Raw genomic sequence first — 17974 nt, 5'->3', positions numbered from 1 at the left:
CCGTTCCATTAAACATAATCCCATTATACTGTATATCATTCTGTTCTATTCCGTTCCATTAAACATAATCCCATTATACTGTATATCATTCTGTTCTGTTCCATTCCATTAAACATAATCCCATTATACTGTATATCATTCTGTTCTGTTCCATTCCAGTGTTTCACTGTTTTATTCTCTGCCTGCAGCTTGACTGAGTGATTCTAAGGTTAAATGTCAAACCCACCGGGCCATCCACAGGTCACTAAAGAACATGGACAGGGCATCTAGAGCAGAGCAGGGCACAGCCTTCAGATTTCTTCAAAGTGTGTGTGTGTGTGTGTGTGTGTGTGTGTGTGTGTGTGTGTATGAGAGAGAGAGAGAGGGGGGGGGGGGGCTTTGCAAGTACAGCAGTGAAGGGAGGTTCATTAATGTGCCGTGGGCTCTGTGATTAATGATTGCAGAGGGGATAAATTGGTTAAATAGGGGAGTAGGATTTACAGCTGAGCGCCTGTCTTATATGAGGAGGGGGGGGGGGGTCTAATTTCAGCAGGCGTGTCTCCTTAACTGCTAGGACCTGTCTAGAATCAGTTCATCCAGGGTAAATGCTAACCTTGACCATTAGGAAGTAAACACAATACTGATCTTAGATCAGATCATGACCTTCCTTTTGTCTTTTACTTCCTGATGTCATGGGCCCCAATATCCTGAGTTGTGACTTGTGACCAATGACGAATCTCTCATAAACTACAGCCTATCACTGGTACTATACCCAGGCACTGGTTACTGTGACAACACCCAATCACAGCTCTTGTAACTGCCAGACTGAGGATTACCATGTTGTCAAATGTGAATAATACCAAACTCAATCTAAGATATACACTTTCAGTGTGAATATTACCAAACCTTATGTAAGAGATGTGCCATTTATATATTTTCAGTGTGATGTGCCATGCCATTAGATTTTTATTTAACCTAAGGCAAGTCAGTTAAGAACAAATTCTTATTTACAATGACAACCTACACCGGTGAAACCCGGACGACGCTGGGCCAATTGTGCGCAGCCCTATAGGACTCCCAATCTCGGCCGGTTGTGATACAGCCTGGATTCGATCTAGAAGAAAAAGAAACGCACACCTATTAAGGCGAGGTGCTGGCTAGCGGAGTAGAAAACTAGAAAATAAGGGAGAGCCGCACACTCTAGGAGCTCAGATGCAAAAATGTAATATCCAACGTTTCCACAGCCAAGCTGTCTTCATCAGGGTATCATCACAAACACTGCAAGATGACTCGTTTATATAGTGTCAGAAGACACACAGGTGTCTGTAATCATGGCCAAGTGTGGCCTAATATCATTGGTTAACTCTGAAATATTAAAATGGAATACAAAGAACATACAAAAACTAATGGATAGCATACGATCATAGATTCATTTTAGACTACACAAGCTTACAAACAATTACAATGGCAAAGTCACAATAATCACAAGAATGGCTTCAGATCAAAGTCTACATTGAGACCGAAGGGAGCAAGGGTCTTTAAGTTAAAGATCCAGGCAGCCTCTCGTTTTAACAATAAATTGTCGAGGTCACCCCCTCTCCTAGAGAGGGTGACATGTTTGATGCCAATATAACGCAGAGACGAAATCGAGTGGTTTGCTTCTAAAAAGTGGTCCGCAACTGGGTAAGTCAAGTTTTTGCACCTAATGGTGCTACGATGCTCTGAGATACGTACTTTTAATTCACACTTTGTTTTACCCACATAATTTTTAATAACCACAAGGACAAGTTATAAGATAAATAACTGCCTTAGTGGTGCACATGATAACACCTTTGATTGGGATCGATTTCCCTGTTTGAGGATGTTTGAAGGATCTACATTTGTAAGTGCCATTGCATTGAGCACAGCCATTGCACTTGTCATTTCCATCCAGTAGGGGTGCAAATAGACGTTGTCATGACGTTGGCCTGTGGGTAAGGTTTATGACCCCCCCCATAAATACCTTTCTCCCTTCCCCTCTCTTACTGACCCTACTGAAGGACTGCTGTCCTGTTAAATATAGAGAGTCTGGGAACATCAAACAAATGGGGAAAGGAACCATATTTTGGTAATAAAACCAGTTGGAAATATGCTTGATAACGTAATGAGTATGTATGTAAGGTTCGGTTGTTATCTGGGACATTATGATTGATGACAGGACGACATAAACTGTACCTGAGAAAGTATACGCCCTCTAGTTATCAGAGTCACATGAAATTGTTATGCAATTGAAATGTTTCATATTGAAATTGTTTGTTAGGAGATGAAATGTAATTTTAGCTTCCAAATGAGAGATTTGGGTTTTCATAAGGAAAGTGCCCTGCTTGATCAGTGGCCCACCCTTATGAAGAGGAGGGGTTATAAACGATGAAACACATCCTTCCCCCCTCTCCACTATATAAGCCTTTGATGAAAAGATAACCAGGTTGTTCCAGTACGGGAGGTCTGCAGCCTCTACGTTAGAAGGACACACATGTCAAGGACAGAACTAAGCCAACCTCGGCGTGAGCTATGGTATGAACTGGTATGAACTTTGAGCTTATTCACTACAGAAGTGATACTTCCTAGCCGCTGTAGACGTGGGCTAGGAAAGGACGGACGACGGATCCAGTCTAACAGACGGACGAAGATACCACCACGTATCCAATTTACCACCAGAGACATTCTTAAGAGTTTACAGGAAGATCTGTTGGCCAACCCGGCAAGCATCTACGACCAATCTACCGAAGCGCAGCTCAGAGTAAATATTTATTGCATTTTCCTTTTCCAAATGGGCGGTAATTTAGAATGCTTAAGATAATGTATTTGCGATAGCCTAGCTGCTGTTTCTCTGTTCCTAAATCTTCCCGCTCTTTCATTCAAGCCCAACCCCCTTTCCTTTGTGTAACCAGCCATGATACAGGTTCCGTCCACCAGGGGCGTTTTCTGTATGACATCATTTGTATTCTGTGTATATGTAATTCTGTGTGATTAGTTTAGGTATTTAGTAAATAAATAATTAAACCCAATTTTGTATTGCTGATTCAACTTGTTAGCCAGGGTTCGTGAAGATAGCCAAGATTTTACAACTTTCATTATGAGACTGAAAATAAGATAAGGGTTAATATTGACTGCTATCGATGTAAAATATTACTAAGTATTTTAAGAGTTTATTCGGAAGATAACAGCTCTATAAACGTTCTTCCGTGGTGCCCCGACTTTCTAGTTAATTACATTTACATGATTAGCTTAATCAGGTAATATTAATTACAGAGAAAGAATTTTATAGGTTAGCATGTCATATCACTTAATCCGGCATAGCCAAAGACACGACAACGTTGTTCAGGAATATCTTGGGGTGGTAAATCAAAGTGTACCAATTGGTCTCTGAGATTTCTGCCCCGCGAGAATACGACCAAGGGAAGATCCGAAAACACATTACCGAGACTATCATCGGATTTTAGAATGTGCCAATGTTTGTGAACGCTTCCCTTAATTTGTTCAGAGCGCTTTGAACAGCGGGAAGTTAGAACGCAAGAATGCGTCTTTTTTGCGGGACTGACCTTGAAAAAGGTCATGTCTCGTTTTATTTAGAATTTTCTCAATGGCAATATTAATCTGATCATTTTTGTACCCCCTCTCCTTGAACTTTCTGTGCGTCTCAGCCATATTTCTGTCGAAATCTGATAGTTTTTTGCAAATTCTTTTGATTCGACAGAATTGGCTGGATTCGAACCAGGGTGTCTGTAGTGACGCCTCTAGCTCTGAGATGTAGTGCCTTAGACTGCTGTGCCACTTGGAGCCCTGAGTAATACAGTATTCCAATTGTTAGAGATTGAACGGGACCTTAAGCACTTACAAATTCGTAACATATTGTATGAATTGGAATCCGTAACATACTGTATCATACAAATATTTTTTTGCAGGATGCAACATATCATATGAAATGGATGACATTGTACACAATAGCGCATCATTTTCAAGGGACCCGTTTTGGCTCGTGAATGCTACTTTCAAAACTACTGTCTGAAGTTATACAAAACCTTTTTAAAGGGAGGTATGACTATAAAGTGTCAGTGTAAGTGTTGTTGCTGAGTCAGAATCACCAAACTCCTCTGAGCTAGCAGTTCTTTTCTGTTCTGACCGCATAAAACAGGATTCTGATATCAGATTATATACACACGCAGAAAGGTTTTTACTGCTGAAAGTGGCTTCACTAACAAGAGTGAGACATACTAAGTATCAGTAGTAAGACTATTTATCTTAACATCCACAATGAATAATACAGCTATTGTAAGACTTCATTTGTCCATATTTGCCTTAGTTACACCGAGTAAAGCATGGCAGAACTTCCATCCATCCATCCCTCCCTCCATCTCTCCCTCCCTCGCTTCTTCCCTCGCTTCCTCCCTCCCTCCCTCACTTCCTCCCTCGCTTCCTCCCTCCCTTACTTCCTGCATCTCTTCCTCCCTTTCTCCATCCCTCCCTCTCTCCCTCCATCTCTTCCTCCATCAATTATTTCTCCCTGTGGATTGTGACACCTCAGTGTATCCCATTACTAGACCATGGAATACCTGTGTGACCTCACATCTTACTACCCCCATGGAGGATGACCCATAGAACCCACACGCTCACAAATACACACACACATGCTGACACACGTACAAATACTCAGAATGACACACAAACGGATGCAGTTTCACACACACACACACACACACACACACACACACACACACACACACACACACACACACACACACACACACACACACACACACACACACACACACACGTACACACACAGTACACACACAGTACACACACTCCTCAGCCCTTCCTGCTGCCTCCCAGGACTCCTAGCTCCACTAAGGTAGTTTATAGAAGCCTCCCTACATGGACACAGCTTCTGGAATAGCAACTGCCATCTGATCTCACTACAAGCTCTCTATCTCTCTCTCACCTCGCCTACACACACACTCTCTGTTCCGTTGGCCAGTTCAGTTCTGTCTTGCATTCACTTGCAGTGCGGGCAGTGTCAGACAGACAACTTATATCAGTGAACAACGTATTCTCAAGCAAGTACCATTGAACTCTGGTCCCACATCTGTTTGTGCTGCCTTTAGTCCAGTGGTCGAAACACTTATTGTCAAATACTCAAAAATATTTCTTGACTCTCATAGACACATTGTATAAGCTTGTCATAAGAGATAGATGGGACTGTGATGTTAAAGGACAGATCATTGGTGGACATCTGGATTAAGAAAACAATACCACATCTCCCCTAATCTCATTCAGTGTATCCTATTGGCTACATTCTGTATTTGCCCCTTTTTTTGCACTAACTCTCTTTCACTGACACATAACATGCACACATATGCATACAGACGCCATACACACACTTTCACACTCCTCACATATGCTGCTGCTAGTCCCTTTACCCCTATCTATATGTACACTACATACAGTGCCTTCAGAAACCCCTTGACTTAATTACACATTTTGTTGTGTTACAGCCTGAATTTAATAAATACAAAATCTCACCCATCTACACACAATACCCCATAATGACAAAGTGAAAACATGCTTTTAGAAATGTTTGCAAATTTATTGAAAATGAAATACAGAAATATCTAATTTACATAAGTATTCACACCCCTGAGTCAATACATGTTAGAATCACTTTGGCAGCGATTACAGCTGCGAGCCTTTATAAACTCAGCAAAAAAAGAAACGTCCCTTTTTCAGGACACTGTCTTTCAAAGATAATTCGTAAAAATCGAAATAACTTCACAGATCTTCATTGTAAAGGGTTTAAACACTGTTTCCCATGCTTGTTCAATGAACCATAAACAATTAATGAACATGCACCTGTGGAACTGTCGTTAAGACACTAACAGCTTACAGACGGTAGGCAATTAAGGTCACCGTTATGAAAACTTTGGAGACTAAAGAGGCCTTTCTACGGACTCTGAAAAACACCAAAAGAAATATTCCCAGGGTCCCTGCTCATCTGCATGAACGTGCCTTAGGCATGCTGCAAGGAGGCATGAGGACTGCAGATGTGGGCAGGGCAGTAAATTGCAATGTCCGTACTGTGAGACGCCTAAGACAGCGCTACAGGGAGACAGGACGGACATCTGTCCTCGCAGTGGCAGACCATGTGTAACAACACCTGCACAGGATCGGTACATCCGAACATCACACCTGCGGGACAGGTACAGGATGGCAACAACAACTGCCCGAGTTACACCTGGAACGCACAATCCCTCCATCAGTGCTCAGACTGTCTGCAATAGGCTGAAAGAGGCTGGACTGAAGGAATGAGAGTTACACCGAGGCCTGTACTCTGGAGCGGGATCGATTTGGAGGTGGAGGATCTGTCATGGTCTGGGGCCAGCGAAGAGCCCGGATCTCAATCCCATTGAGCATGTCTGGGACCTGTTGGATCGGAGAGTGAGGGCTAGGTCTATTCCCCCCAGAAATGTCCGGGAACTTGCAGGTGCCTTGGTGGAAGAGTGGGGTAACATCTCACACAAGAACTGCCAAACCTGGTGCAGTCCATTAAGGAGGAGATGCACTGCAGTACTTAATGCAGCTGGTGGCCGCACCAGATACTGACTGTTACTTTTGATTTTGACCCCCCTTTGTTCGGGGACACATTATTCCATTTCTGTTAGTCACATGTCTGCGGAACTTGTTCAGTTTATGTCTCAGTTGTGGAATCTTGTTATGTTCATACAAATATTTACACGTTAAGTTTGCTGAAAATAAACGCAGTTGACAGTGAGAGGACATTTCTTATTTTGCTGAGTTTATATACAGCTGTGAGCCTCTATATATACAGCTGAGAGCCTTTATATATACAGCCTTGTGCCTTTATATATACAGCTGTGTGCCTTTATATATACAGCTGTGTGCCTTTATATATACAGCTGTGAGCCTTTATATATACAGCCTTGTGCCTTTATATATACAGCTGTGAGCCTTTATATATACAGCTGTGTGCCTTTATATATACAGCCGTGTGCCTTTATATATACAGCTGTGTGCCTTTATATATACAGCTGTGGGCCTTTATATATACAGCTGTGAGCCTTTATATATACAGCTGTGAGCCTTTATATATATACAGCTGTGAGCCTTTATATATACAGCTGTGTGCCTTTATATATACAGCTGTGAGCCTTTATATATACAGCTGTGAGCCTTTATATAAGTCTCTAAGAGCTTTGCACGCCTGGATTGTACAATATTTGCACATTCTTTTTTAAATTCTTCAAGCTCTGTCAAGTTGGTTGGTGATCATTGCTAAACAGTCATTTTCAAGTCTTGCCATGATTTACATCAAAACTGTAACTAGGCCACTTGGGATTTTCAATGTCATCTTGGTAAGCAACTCCAGTGTTTTAGGTTATTATCCTGCTGAAAGGTGAATTTGTCTCCTAGTATCTGTTGGAAAGCAGACTGAACCAGGTTTTCCTCTAGGATTTTTCCTGTGCTTAGCTCTATACTGTTTCTTTTATCCCAAAAAACTCCCTAGTCCTTGTCAATGACAAGCATATTCAAAACATCATGCAGCCACCACCATGCTTGAAAATATGAAGAGTGGTACTCAGTGATGTGTTGTATTGGATTTGCCCTAACATAACGCTTTGTATTCAGGACATAGAGTTAATTTCTTTGCCACATTTTTTGCAGTTTTAATTTAGTGCCTTGTGCAAACAGGATGCATGTTTTGGAATATTTTTTATCTGTACAGGCTTCCTTTTTTCACTCTGTCATTTATGTTAGTATTGCAGAGTAACTACAATGTTGTTGAGCCATCCTCTGTTTTCTCCTATCACAGCCATTAAACTCTGTAAGTGTTTTAATGTCACCATTAACCTCATGCTGAAATCCCTGAGCAGTTTCCTTCCTCTCCGGCAACTGAGTTAGGAAGGACGCCTGTATTTTTGTAGTGACTGGTTGTATTGATACACCATCCTGTCACGTCCTGACCAGTAAAGGGGTTATTTGTTATTATAGTTTGGTCAGGACGTGGCAGGGGGTATTTGTTTAGACTGTTTCGGGGTTTGTTGGGCTATGTGTTTATGTAGAGGGGTGATTGTTTAGAGTGTTCCGGCGTTTTTGGTTATGTTCTATGTTAGTATATTTCTATGTTCTGGTCTAGTCTTTCTAGTTCTATGTTTAGGGTTCTTGGTTTGATCTTCAATTGGAGGCAGCTGTTCTTCGTTGCCTCTGATTGAAGGTCCTATATAGAGGGGTGTTTTTTGTAATGGGTTTTGTGGGAAGTTGTTTTTGCATTGCTGTGTGTAGCCTGCAATACTGTGCGTCCGTTCGTTTTCTTGTTTTGTTATTTAAGTGTTCAATAAAAGCTAAAATGAGCACTCAACCTGCTGCACCTTGGTCTACTACATACGACCGTTACAGAACTTCCCACCACCAACGGACCAAGCAGCGGGGGAAGGAGCAGCAGAGGAACTATATGGACTACAAGGAATCATGGACATGGGAGGAAATTCTGGATGGGGCTGGACCATGGCACCAGGCTGGTGAATACCGTCGCCCACCGGAGGAGATAGAGGCAGCCAAGGCGGAGCGGCGCCGGTATGAGGCTTTATACGCGTCGATTGGGAAGCACGAGAGGCACCCCCAAGAAATATTTGGGGGGGGGGCACACGGGTAGTTTGGCTGGGCCAAGGGTGAGCCCTAAGCCAACTCCCCGTGCTTATTATGGGGAGCATATGGAGTGGAGAGCGCCGGAGTATGCGGAAGTGCGCACGATCTCGCCCATGCGCACGCACAGTCCGGTGCGAGCGATCCCAGCCCCTCGCAAGTGCCGTGCTAGAGTGGGCATCCAGCCTGGAAGGAGGATGCCTGCGCAGCGCATCTGGCCACCGGTGCGCCTCCTAGGCCCAGGCTACCCTACGCCTGCTCTACGCACGGCAACCATCAGACCTCTGCACAGCCCAGCTCGCCCTGTGCCAGCACTCCGCTCATGCAGGGCTGCTATTACCATCCAGCCAGGACGGGTTGCGCTCCAGACCTCCAGTGCTTACCCATGGCCCGGTGTATCCAGTTCCCGCTCCTCGCACTAGCCCTGAGGTGCGTGTCTCCAGTCTGGCGTGTCCAAAGCCAGCACCACGCACCAGGCCTCCAGTGCGTCAGCCCAGTCTAGTACGTCCTGTTCCCACTCCTCACACTAGCCTTGGGGTGCGTGTCACCAGTCTAGTACCTCCACTACCAGCCCCACGCACCAGGCCTCCAGTGCGTCAGCCCAGTCCAGCTCGTCCTGCTCCTGCTCCTCGCACTAGCCCTGTGGTGCGTGTCCTTAGTCTGGCGCGTCCTAAGCCAGCCCCACGCATCAGGCCTTCAGTGCGCAGTCCTCGTCCAGAGCTTCCGGCAACAGTGCCTCATCCAGAGCTTCCGACAACAGTGCCTCGTCCAGAGCTTCCGGCGACAGTGCCCCGTCCAGAGCGTCCGGCGACAGTGCCCCGTCCAGAGCGTCCGGCGACAGTGCCCCGTCCAGAGCGTCCGGCGACAGTGCCCCGTCCAGAGCGTCCGGCGACAGTACCCCGTCTAGAGCGTCCGGCAACAGTGCCCCATCCAGAGCGTCCGGCGACAGTGCCCCGTAGAGAGACGGCCCACAGTCCGGAGCCAGCAGAGACGGCCCACAGTCCGGAGCCAGCAGAGACGGCCCACAGTCCGGAGCCGAGAGAGACGGCCCACAGTCCGGAGCCGAGAGAGACGGCCCACAGTCCGAAGCCGAGAGAGACGGCCCACAGTCCGGAGCCAGCAGAGACGGCCCACAGTCCGGAGCCAGCAGAGACGGCCCACAGTCCGGAGCCGAGAGAGACGGCCCACAGTCCGGAGCCGAGAGAGACGGCCCACAGTCCGGAGCCGAGAGAGACGGCCCACAGTCCGGAGCCGAGAGAGACGGCCCACAGTCCGGAGCCGGGAGAGACGGCCCACAGTCCGGAGCCGAGAGAGACGGCCCACAGTCCGGAGCCGAGAGAGACGGCCCACAGTCTGGAGCCGAGAGAGACGGCCCACAGTCCGGAATCGGCACAGCGAGAGTCACCCTACAGTCTGGAATCGGCGCAGCCAGAGTCGCCCTACAGTTCGGAATCGGCACAGCCAGAGACGCGCTTCAGCCCGAGGTCTACAGCGACGCGCTTCAGCCCGAGGTCTACAGCGAAGCGCTTCAGCCCGAGGTCTACAGCGACGTGCTTCAGCCCGAGGTCTACAGCGGGGGTGGACAGGTTAGGTGGGGGACTAAGGCCAGAACCTGAGCCACCTCCACAGTAGGAGGATTGGGGGGGGGGGGGGGGGGGGGGGTGTAGCACGGGAACCGTCGGTGACGGTAGCCACCCTCCCTTCCCTCCCTTTAGTTTGGGGGGGGGGGGTATTTTTGTGTTTATTTTTTGTGTGAGGTGCATCCGGGGTCTGCACCTTTGGGGGGGTACTGTCACGTCCTGACCAGTAGAGGGGTTATTTGTTATTATAGTTTGGTCAGGACGTGGCAGGGGGTGTTTGTTTAGAGTGTTTCGGGGTTTGTTGGGCTATGTGTTTATGTAGAGGGGTGTTTGTTTAGAGTGTTCCGGGGTTTTTGGTTATGTTCTATGTTAGAAATATACTATGTTCTGGTCTAGTCTTTCTAGTTCTATGTTTAGGGTTCTTGGTTTGACCTTCAATTGGAGGCAGCTGTTCTTCGTTGCCTCTGATTGAAGGTCCTATATAGAGGGGTGTTTTTTGTAATGGGTTTTGTGGGAAGTTGTTTTTGCATTGCTGTGTGTAGCCTGCAATACTGTGCATCCGTTCGTTTTCTTGTTTTGTTATTTAAGTGTTCAATAAAAGTTAAAATGAGCACTCAACCCGCTGCGCCTTGGTCTACTACATACGACGACCGTTACACATCCAATGTGTAATTAATAACTTCACCATGCTCAAAGGGATATTAAATGTCTGCTTATTTTTACTCCTGAACTTATTTAGGCTTGCCATAACAAAGGGATTGAATACTTATTGAGTCAAGAAATGTCAGCTTTTCATTTGTAATGACTTAGTAAACATTTCTAAAAACATCATTCCACTTTACATTATGGGGTATTGTGTGTAGGCCAGTGACACAAAATGTCAATTTAATCTATTTTAAATTTAGGCTGTAACACAACAAAAGTCAAGGGGTTTGAAAACTTTCTGAAGGCACTGTCGATACCTCAATTACCTTGTATCCCGGCACGTCGACTCGGCACTGGTACTCCCTGTATATAGCCATGTTATTTTCTACGCCATGTATATAGCCATGTTATTTTCTACTCCATGTATATAGCCATGTTATTTTCTACTCACTATACATATAGCCATGTTATTTTCTACTCACTATACATATAGCCATGTTATTTTCTACTCACTATATATAGCCATGTTATTTTCTACTCACTATACATATAGCCATGTTATTTTCTACTCACTATACATATAGCCATGTTATTTTCTACTCACTATATATAGCCATGTTATTTTCTACTCACTATATATAGCCATGTTATTTTCTACTCACTATACATATAGCCATGTTATTTTCTACTCACTATACATATAGCCATGTTATTTTCTACTCACTATATATAGCCATGTTATTTTCTACTCACTATACATATAGCCATGTTATTTTCTACTCACTATACATATAGCCATGTTATTTTCTACTCACTATACATATAGCCATGTTATTTTCTACTCAATAAATATAGCCATGTTATTTTCTACTCACTATACATATAGCCATGTTATTTTCTACTCAATAAATATAGCCATGTTATTTTCTACTCACTATATATAGCCATGTTATTTTCTACTCTTTATTATTATTCGTTATTCACTTTGCCAATATTCCAATTTTTATCTTTAACTTATCGTTAACTCTGCATTGTTGGAAAAGGACCAGTAAGTAAGCATTTCACTGTTAGTCTACACCTGTTGTCTACAAAGCATGTGACAAATAAAATTTGATTTGATTTAAATGTATATCTATTTCGCGACCAACACACACAGACACACACAGACACACACACACACCATCAAAGCCTACTTCCTTGGGCCTCCTGTGAGCAGCTTACAGGCCTTACAGAAAGACAGTATCCACAACAACAACCAGTGATCGTTTTCTTGATGGATCAATATCTACTACTCAAAGATAAGCTCTCAAAGCGTCCAAGCCAAGCCCTTGAACACTGACTGAGGTTGCACCCATAGTGCACTACAGGCCCATAGGCCTCTGAATCTGAATCTGGTCAAAAGTAGTGCACTATATAGGGAAAAGGGTGCCATTTTGGACACAGACTATGAGAGTGATCCTCTTCCTAAGAGAATAAGTCCAATGCGGAGTGGTTCACATTACATAGGCCCCTATAAAATCCGTTTTATTTTTAGCCTGATTCCATTTCGTTTTTCCCCAATTAATTTTTCTCCGTTTGTGTTTCCAGCTTTCCGTTTCCCCCAGTTTTTTTCAGGTTTTTACTCTCAAAATCACAGTTACCCTTTAATGGGAGTGCCCACCAGCAAGAGAGTGTTGTTCGGTTAGCGATGTTTCTGTAACGCTCATATGATTGGAGAGTTTGCAAAACAAACGGCTACTGGATTGATGCAAATAATCATGATATCATTCTGCCAGGTACACATAAGCTACTTTGTAGTTAACATTTAATTGAGCGCAGATTTTATAGAGCCCTAATTGCATACTCTGGGTTTTCAGATACTAACTGGCTAGCAGGCAGAATAACTGCTTGGCATCTCAGTAGCTCATCCTAACACTATGCTAACCTATATATAACCTATTACATATAACGGCAGCAGCCTCAGCCTCACATTCTGGGTTTCTTAGAAGAGGAAGGTGTAAGCTTACCATCCACAGGGGAATGGCCTCCCTGATCATATTAAGTTGACGTCTGTTGTTTCTGAGTGTGAAACTGTGAATAGTCCACATCCTGTCATCACTGTGGTGATGAGGGCCCTCCTTGGCAAACTTAGCACTCTGTGGTGTAAATTTAAGTTCATTTTTGTTTCGTTAGGGAGTAAGTTCTTAAAGAAGTGTTTATTAGGCTAATATGTGTTTCAACTTAAAGCTAAAGTGTTGCGTTATATAATATAGTCTGTAAACTGTGTCTATTTTATGTTTTGCCTTGGGGCTTGAGTGCCTCCCGAGTGGCGCAGTTGCCTACGTCACTGCATTGCAGTGCTAGAAGTGTCACTATAGACCCTGGTTTGTTCCCAGGCTGTGTCACAACTGGCCGTGATCGGGAGTCCTATAGGGCGGCGCACAATTGGCCCAGCGACGTCCGGGTTAGGAGAGGGTTTGGACGGGTAGGCTGTCATTGTAAATAAACATTAGTTCTTAACTGACTTGCCTAGTTAAGTAAAGGTTAAATAAGATGCTTAATAACGTTATAGTAACCTTTTTTTATTGCATCAGTTACACAGAACTTTAAATACAGTAGAAACGTACAATAGACTATGCCTTCTTAGGCTTACGGCACTTTCACATAAAAGTATTGGATCAAATCATATAAAATAGCTCCCTAGCTCTCTATTTGCAGAAAAGAATGGCTGTGACAGAGGTAAGGCCAGAGACAGGACAGGGTGTGTGAAAAGGAACTGTTTACACCTTCCTCTCATCCATCATCCTTTCATTCTGAAATGCTTAGGCGGCCAACGTTCAGATACAATATATCACACCACTGTAACGTGCTAATGACACTAGTGGCTAGTAAACTTAGTGACAAAAAACCTTGCCTTCAGACCTGAAGACTTGTGTTAGCGCCTCGTGTTAGGCTATTACCTAGGCTTTAGCTCAACGGGCTAACACAGTCTTGCGGCACTGGTTCGAACCTTGTTCAATCGCACTACCTCACCACTTAGGACCAAGTGAAATATCAAAATCCGACCCTATACATGATGGTTATATAGATAAATATACACCCAAAGTCAAAATGTACAAGTCACCGGCAGTGGCAATAAACTAAAATGAGTGTGTCGTCCATTTCTGAGGCCGTATCATATTCAACAGAGTCACAGTGTGTTGACAAACACTTTATTACTGAGCCTGGCTGCAGCCAAGGGTTTTTCCACTGAAATCTGGAGTATGGGGCTAGAACAGGTGCTGAGAGCCTCTTTCAGATCCATTTCACCACGGAATGATGCAGCTTTCTATATTTATGATATCAGCTTCTTGAGCTGTTCCTTAAAGTGTGTGTGTGTGGGGGGTGGGGGGTGGGGGGTGGGGGGGGGGGGGTGAGTGTGTGTGTGTATTCTTGTGTGTGTGTGTGTGTGTGCGCGGCTGACAGGCACATATCGACTTACGCTCTATGAAGATAAAAAGCTAAACAACAACTTGTTGAGAAACAGAGAAGGTGTGAGAAAGACTGTTGGAGAGGGAACTGGCCAGGAGGTAGAAGAGAGAGAGAGAGAGAGAAAGAGGGGGAGAGGGAGAGGAAGAAGAAGGGAGTAGAAAAGAGAGTGAGAGATGGGGGAGGAACAGAAAGTGTTCAGGAGTATTTTTAGGACATGTTTATTCGTGGGTCTGAAACGAACCGTTGGTGTACTTCTATACGAGCCCTGTCTCTCCTCTCCTCTGTTCCTCCTCTCCTCCGTTCCTCCTCTCCTCCGTTCCTCCTCTCCTCCGTTCCTCCTCTCCTCCGTTCCTCCGCTCCTCCATTCCTCCTCTCCTCCATTCCTCCTCTCCTCCATTCCTCCTCTCCTCCGTTCCTCCATTCCTCCATTCCTCCTCTCCTCCGTTCCTCCGTTCCTCCATTCCTCCTCTCCTCCCGAGTGGCCATCTGTTGACGTCTCTCACCCTTAAGGCCCTGTGGGCTCCTGTACAGTCACTGTGTGAAGGAAACTGTCCCATCCTAGCGAGACTGGGGAGTTCCATAGACTCAAAGTAAGAAATAGAATATAGAATGACTGACTTCTATGGACTCAAGACATCATATGACTCCCTACATTTCCTAATGAATGGTTGTATGCATATACACAGTGATCTTTTCTTCTGGTAAATGAATGGTAATTATGTATACATAGGCCTAACCACAGGCCAAAGCTATGGGTGCCCAAATATAGAAATATAAGCCTATGACAGCTTAGCTGACGAACGGTCATGTATGGCCAGTAGAAGTTTGGTCATATGCTCAATGAATTCCCTATTGTAGTATGGTTGTCCCCATCCAAGTTTAGACCAGACCATAGAGCACATGCAGGCAAGGCAGACGTCATCGCTAACTGTCACATCAGACCATTTGACTTTTAGGTTTGAGAGCTAGAGCTCATTAAATGCACCTGTCAACCCCTTCGGCGAGTAGGGCAAGGCCAACTGATCTCTAAGACAACGGGCGGGCCCAGGTCCCTTCACAACTCTCTACTCTAGGCTACAAGACAGTTCCCAACACTGTTTCCACCTCAAGCACAAAATAATAATGGACACTCTCCCTCAGAGAGACAACTTGTAGTTTTGAGAGATAGAGTTTAAAAAACATTCTGTTTCTAATATATCAACGTACTTCTCTATGTGTATAGGCCTATTTTTATTGTGTAGGTCTAACTATTGACTGGTAGGCAGAAACATAGCATAGGATTTCTGTAATTGGTCAAGTTGTGCCTATAGTGCATGTTGACCTGTTGGAAAAGTCGTGCGTAAAAGTCCCTATTTGTTGTATTGGTTAGCTTAAATATATGTGTGTGGGGGGGGGGGGGGGGGGGGGGGGATATATAAGTGCCCCTTCAGGTAAATAAGTGAAAGACAACGAATATCTAACTGTTCTGCTCATAGCTTCCAGAACTGAGAGGGGGCAGGTCCTTAGCTCAGCAGCTAAGGAGTTGGCAACCACACACTCTCTCTCTCGGTGGTTTATGCTGGTTTCATTTGACAACTTTAATAACTTTTAAAGGGGCTTTAGTAGCCTACGTGACATCAAGTTGGTTCTGCCCGTGGGTACTTGTTGAAATCATAAAACACGCGCAACGAGTGGGCTGGACTCAAGCCAGACACACAAGCGCCCGTAACGCACAACGGCCGCTCCAGCCAACACTCAACCGCCACAGTGACTTCACTCACCCACCGCCCGATCCCAAACGTGGCCTACCTTTCGCTGCTGTTTCTCCCAGGCGGGGTCCAGCAGTAGGTCCCTGTCCCACTCATCCTCTGGCGTCATGTACTGGTGTTCCTCGTTCATCATATAAGAGGTGCTGTATTGCGCTTGGGTTTCGACAGCCATCATCACACCTTGTTGGGGTTTCTAGTACCCCCCTCTGATTATGTAGAAAATAAACGAGAAGGAACCCTCCTTGGGCTTGAAGACTCGCTGTCTGTCAGGTGTGCTGGTCAGGAGAAAGAAGAGAGGCAGAGGCAGAGTACAGACTGCGGCGGAGGTGCAGCTCCCACTACCAGAAGCTCTGCTTGGCGGGTGCTTCTTTCCAAAAGTAGCACACGTGATGCACCCCAAAAAGTGAGAACCCGGGCGCACAGGTATCGGATTCACCCTAAAAAGGTGCAATGGGCGGGGTTGTGGTTGGGGAGATGACCTATCCTGGGGCAGGGAGGACTGAGCGGGATGGAGACGTCAATCGCACCGTTTACTGAGATAATTTATAAGCAAAAGCTTGTGGAGTGCACCTGTTGCCTCTGGTAGGCAGCAGTATCCGGGATCCTTGGTACATCTGTCCCCTACACAGTAAGCTTAACCTCTACCCTTACCCTAACCTTAAAGGGCAATAACACCCTTTTTCAACCTCATATTCATCATCATCTCATCATATTCATTATCTCCAGCACCACATCAACATACACTACATGATCAGAAGTATGTGGACACCTGCTCCTTGAACATCTAATTCTAAAATCATGGGCATTAATATGGAGTTTGTCCCCCCTTTTGCTGCTATAACAGCCTCTACTCTTCTGGGAAGGCTTTCCACTAGATATTGGAACATTGCTGCGGGAACTTGCTTCCATTCAGCCACAAGAGCATTAGTGAGGCCGGGCATTGATGGTGGGTGATTTGGCCTGGCTCGCAGTCGGCGTTCTAATTTATCCCAAAGGTGTTCTATGGGGTTGAGGTCAGGGCTCTGTGCAGGGCAGTCAAGTTCTTCCACACCAATCTCAACAAACCATTTCTGTATGGACCTCGCTTTGTGCACTGGGGCATTGTCATGCTGAAACAGGAAAGGGCCTTCCCCAAACTGTTGCCACAAAGTTGGAAGCACAGAATCATCTAGAATGTCATTGTATGCTGAGTGTAGTGTTAACATTGGCACCTGGCATCCGCCAAACCCAGATTTGTCCGTGAAACTGCCAGATGGTGAAGCGTGATTCATCACTCCAGAGAACGTGTTTCCACTGCTTCAGAGTCCAACAGCGGTGAGCTTTACACCACTCCAGCTGATGCTTGGCATTGCGCATGGTGGTCTTAGGCTTGTGTGCGGCTGCTCGGCCATGGAAACCCCTTTCATGAAGCTCCCGACGAACAGTTCTTGTGTTGACGTTGCTTCCAGAGGCAGTGTGGAACTCGGTGAGTGTTGCAACCGAGGACAGACCATTTTTACACGCTACGCGCTTCAGCACTCAGCAGTCCTGTTCTGTGAGCTTGTGTGGCCTACCACTTCGCGGCTGTATGTGTATGTGAAAATGTTGCATTTCTATGTTTTGTAGTAAAAAAGATTGGAAATACTTTTCTGTCATCAACCAATTAGTGGACAATCAGGAGGCAATTAGTAATTACTGCCGACTCATAATTGTTTAAAATCACGATGCATACCGCTGACTTAAAATCTTCCTCTATCTTTTTTATTACAAAACATAGAAATGCGCCATTTTCCCATAACGTTGATGTTGGGGTGGTGCTCAAGATGATGAATATGAAGTTGAAAAATTGTGAAATGTCCCTTTAATCATTTAAAATTTCAACTGCAGTGAACTGAC

At 45.0% G+C, this 17974-nt stretch overlaps 1 protein-coding gene across 1 annotated transcript in view; it reads right to left on the bottom strand.

The window, feature by feature from the left end:
• actn3b (actinin alpha 3b) overlaps positions 1-16462 on the bottom strand; it is a 58441-nt gene extending 41979 nt beyond the window's left edge. The window contains exon 1 of the mRNA XM_014156256.3: positions 16140-16462. Within this exon, the coding sequence (XP_014011731.1) occupies positions 16140-16274 (135 nt within the window). The 5' untranslated portion in view covers positions 16275-16462. The remainder of the gene's footprint in view (positions 1-16139) is intronic.
• Positions 16463-17974: the final 1512 nt, after the last annotated feature.

This window comes from Salmo salar, chromosome 18 (assembly GCF_965601325.2).
Source record: "Salmo salar chromosome 18, fSalSal1, whole genome shotgun sequence".
Taxonomy (NCBI): Eukaryota; Metazoa; Chordata; class Actinopteri; order Salmoniformes; family Salmonidae; genus Salmo; species Salmo salar.
This window is presented reverse-complemented; position numbering and strand designations above follow the sequence as displayed.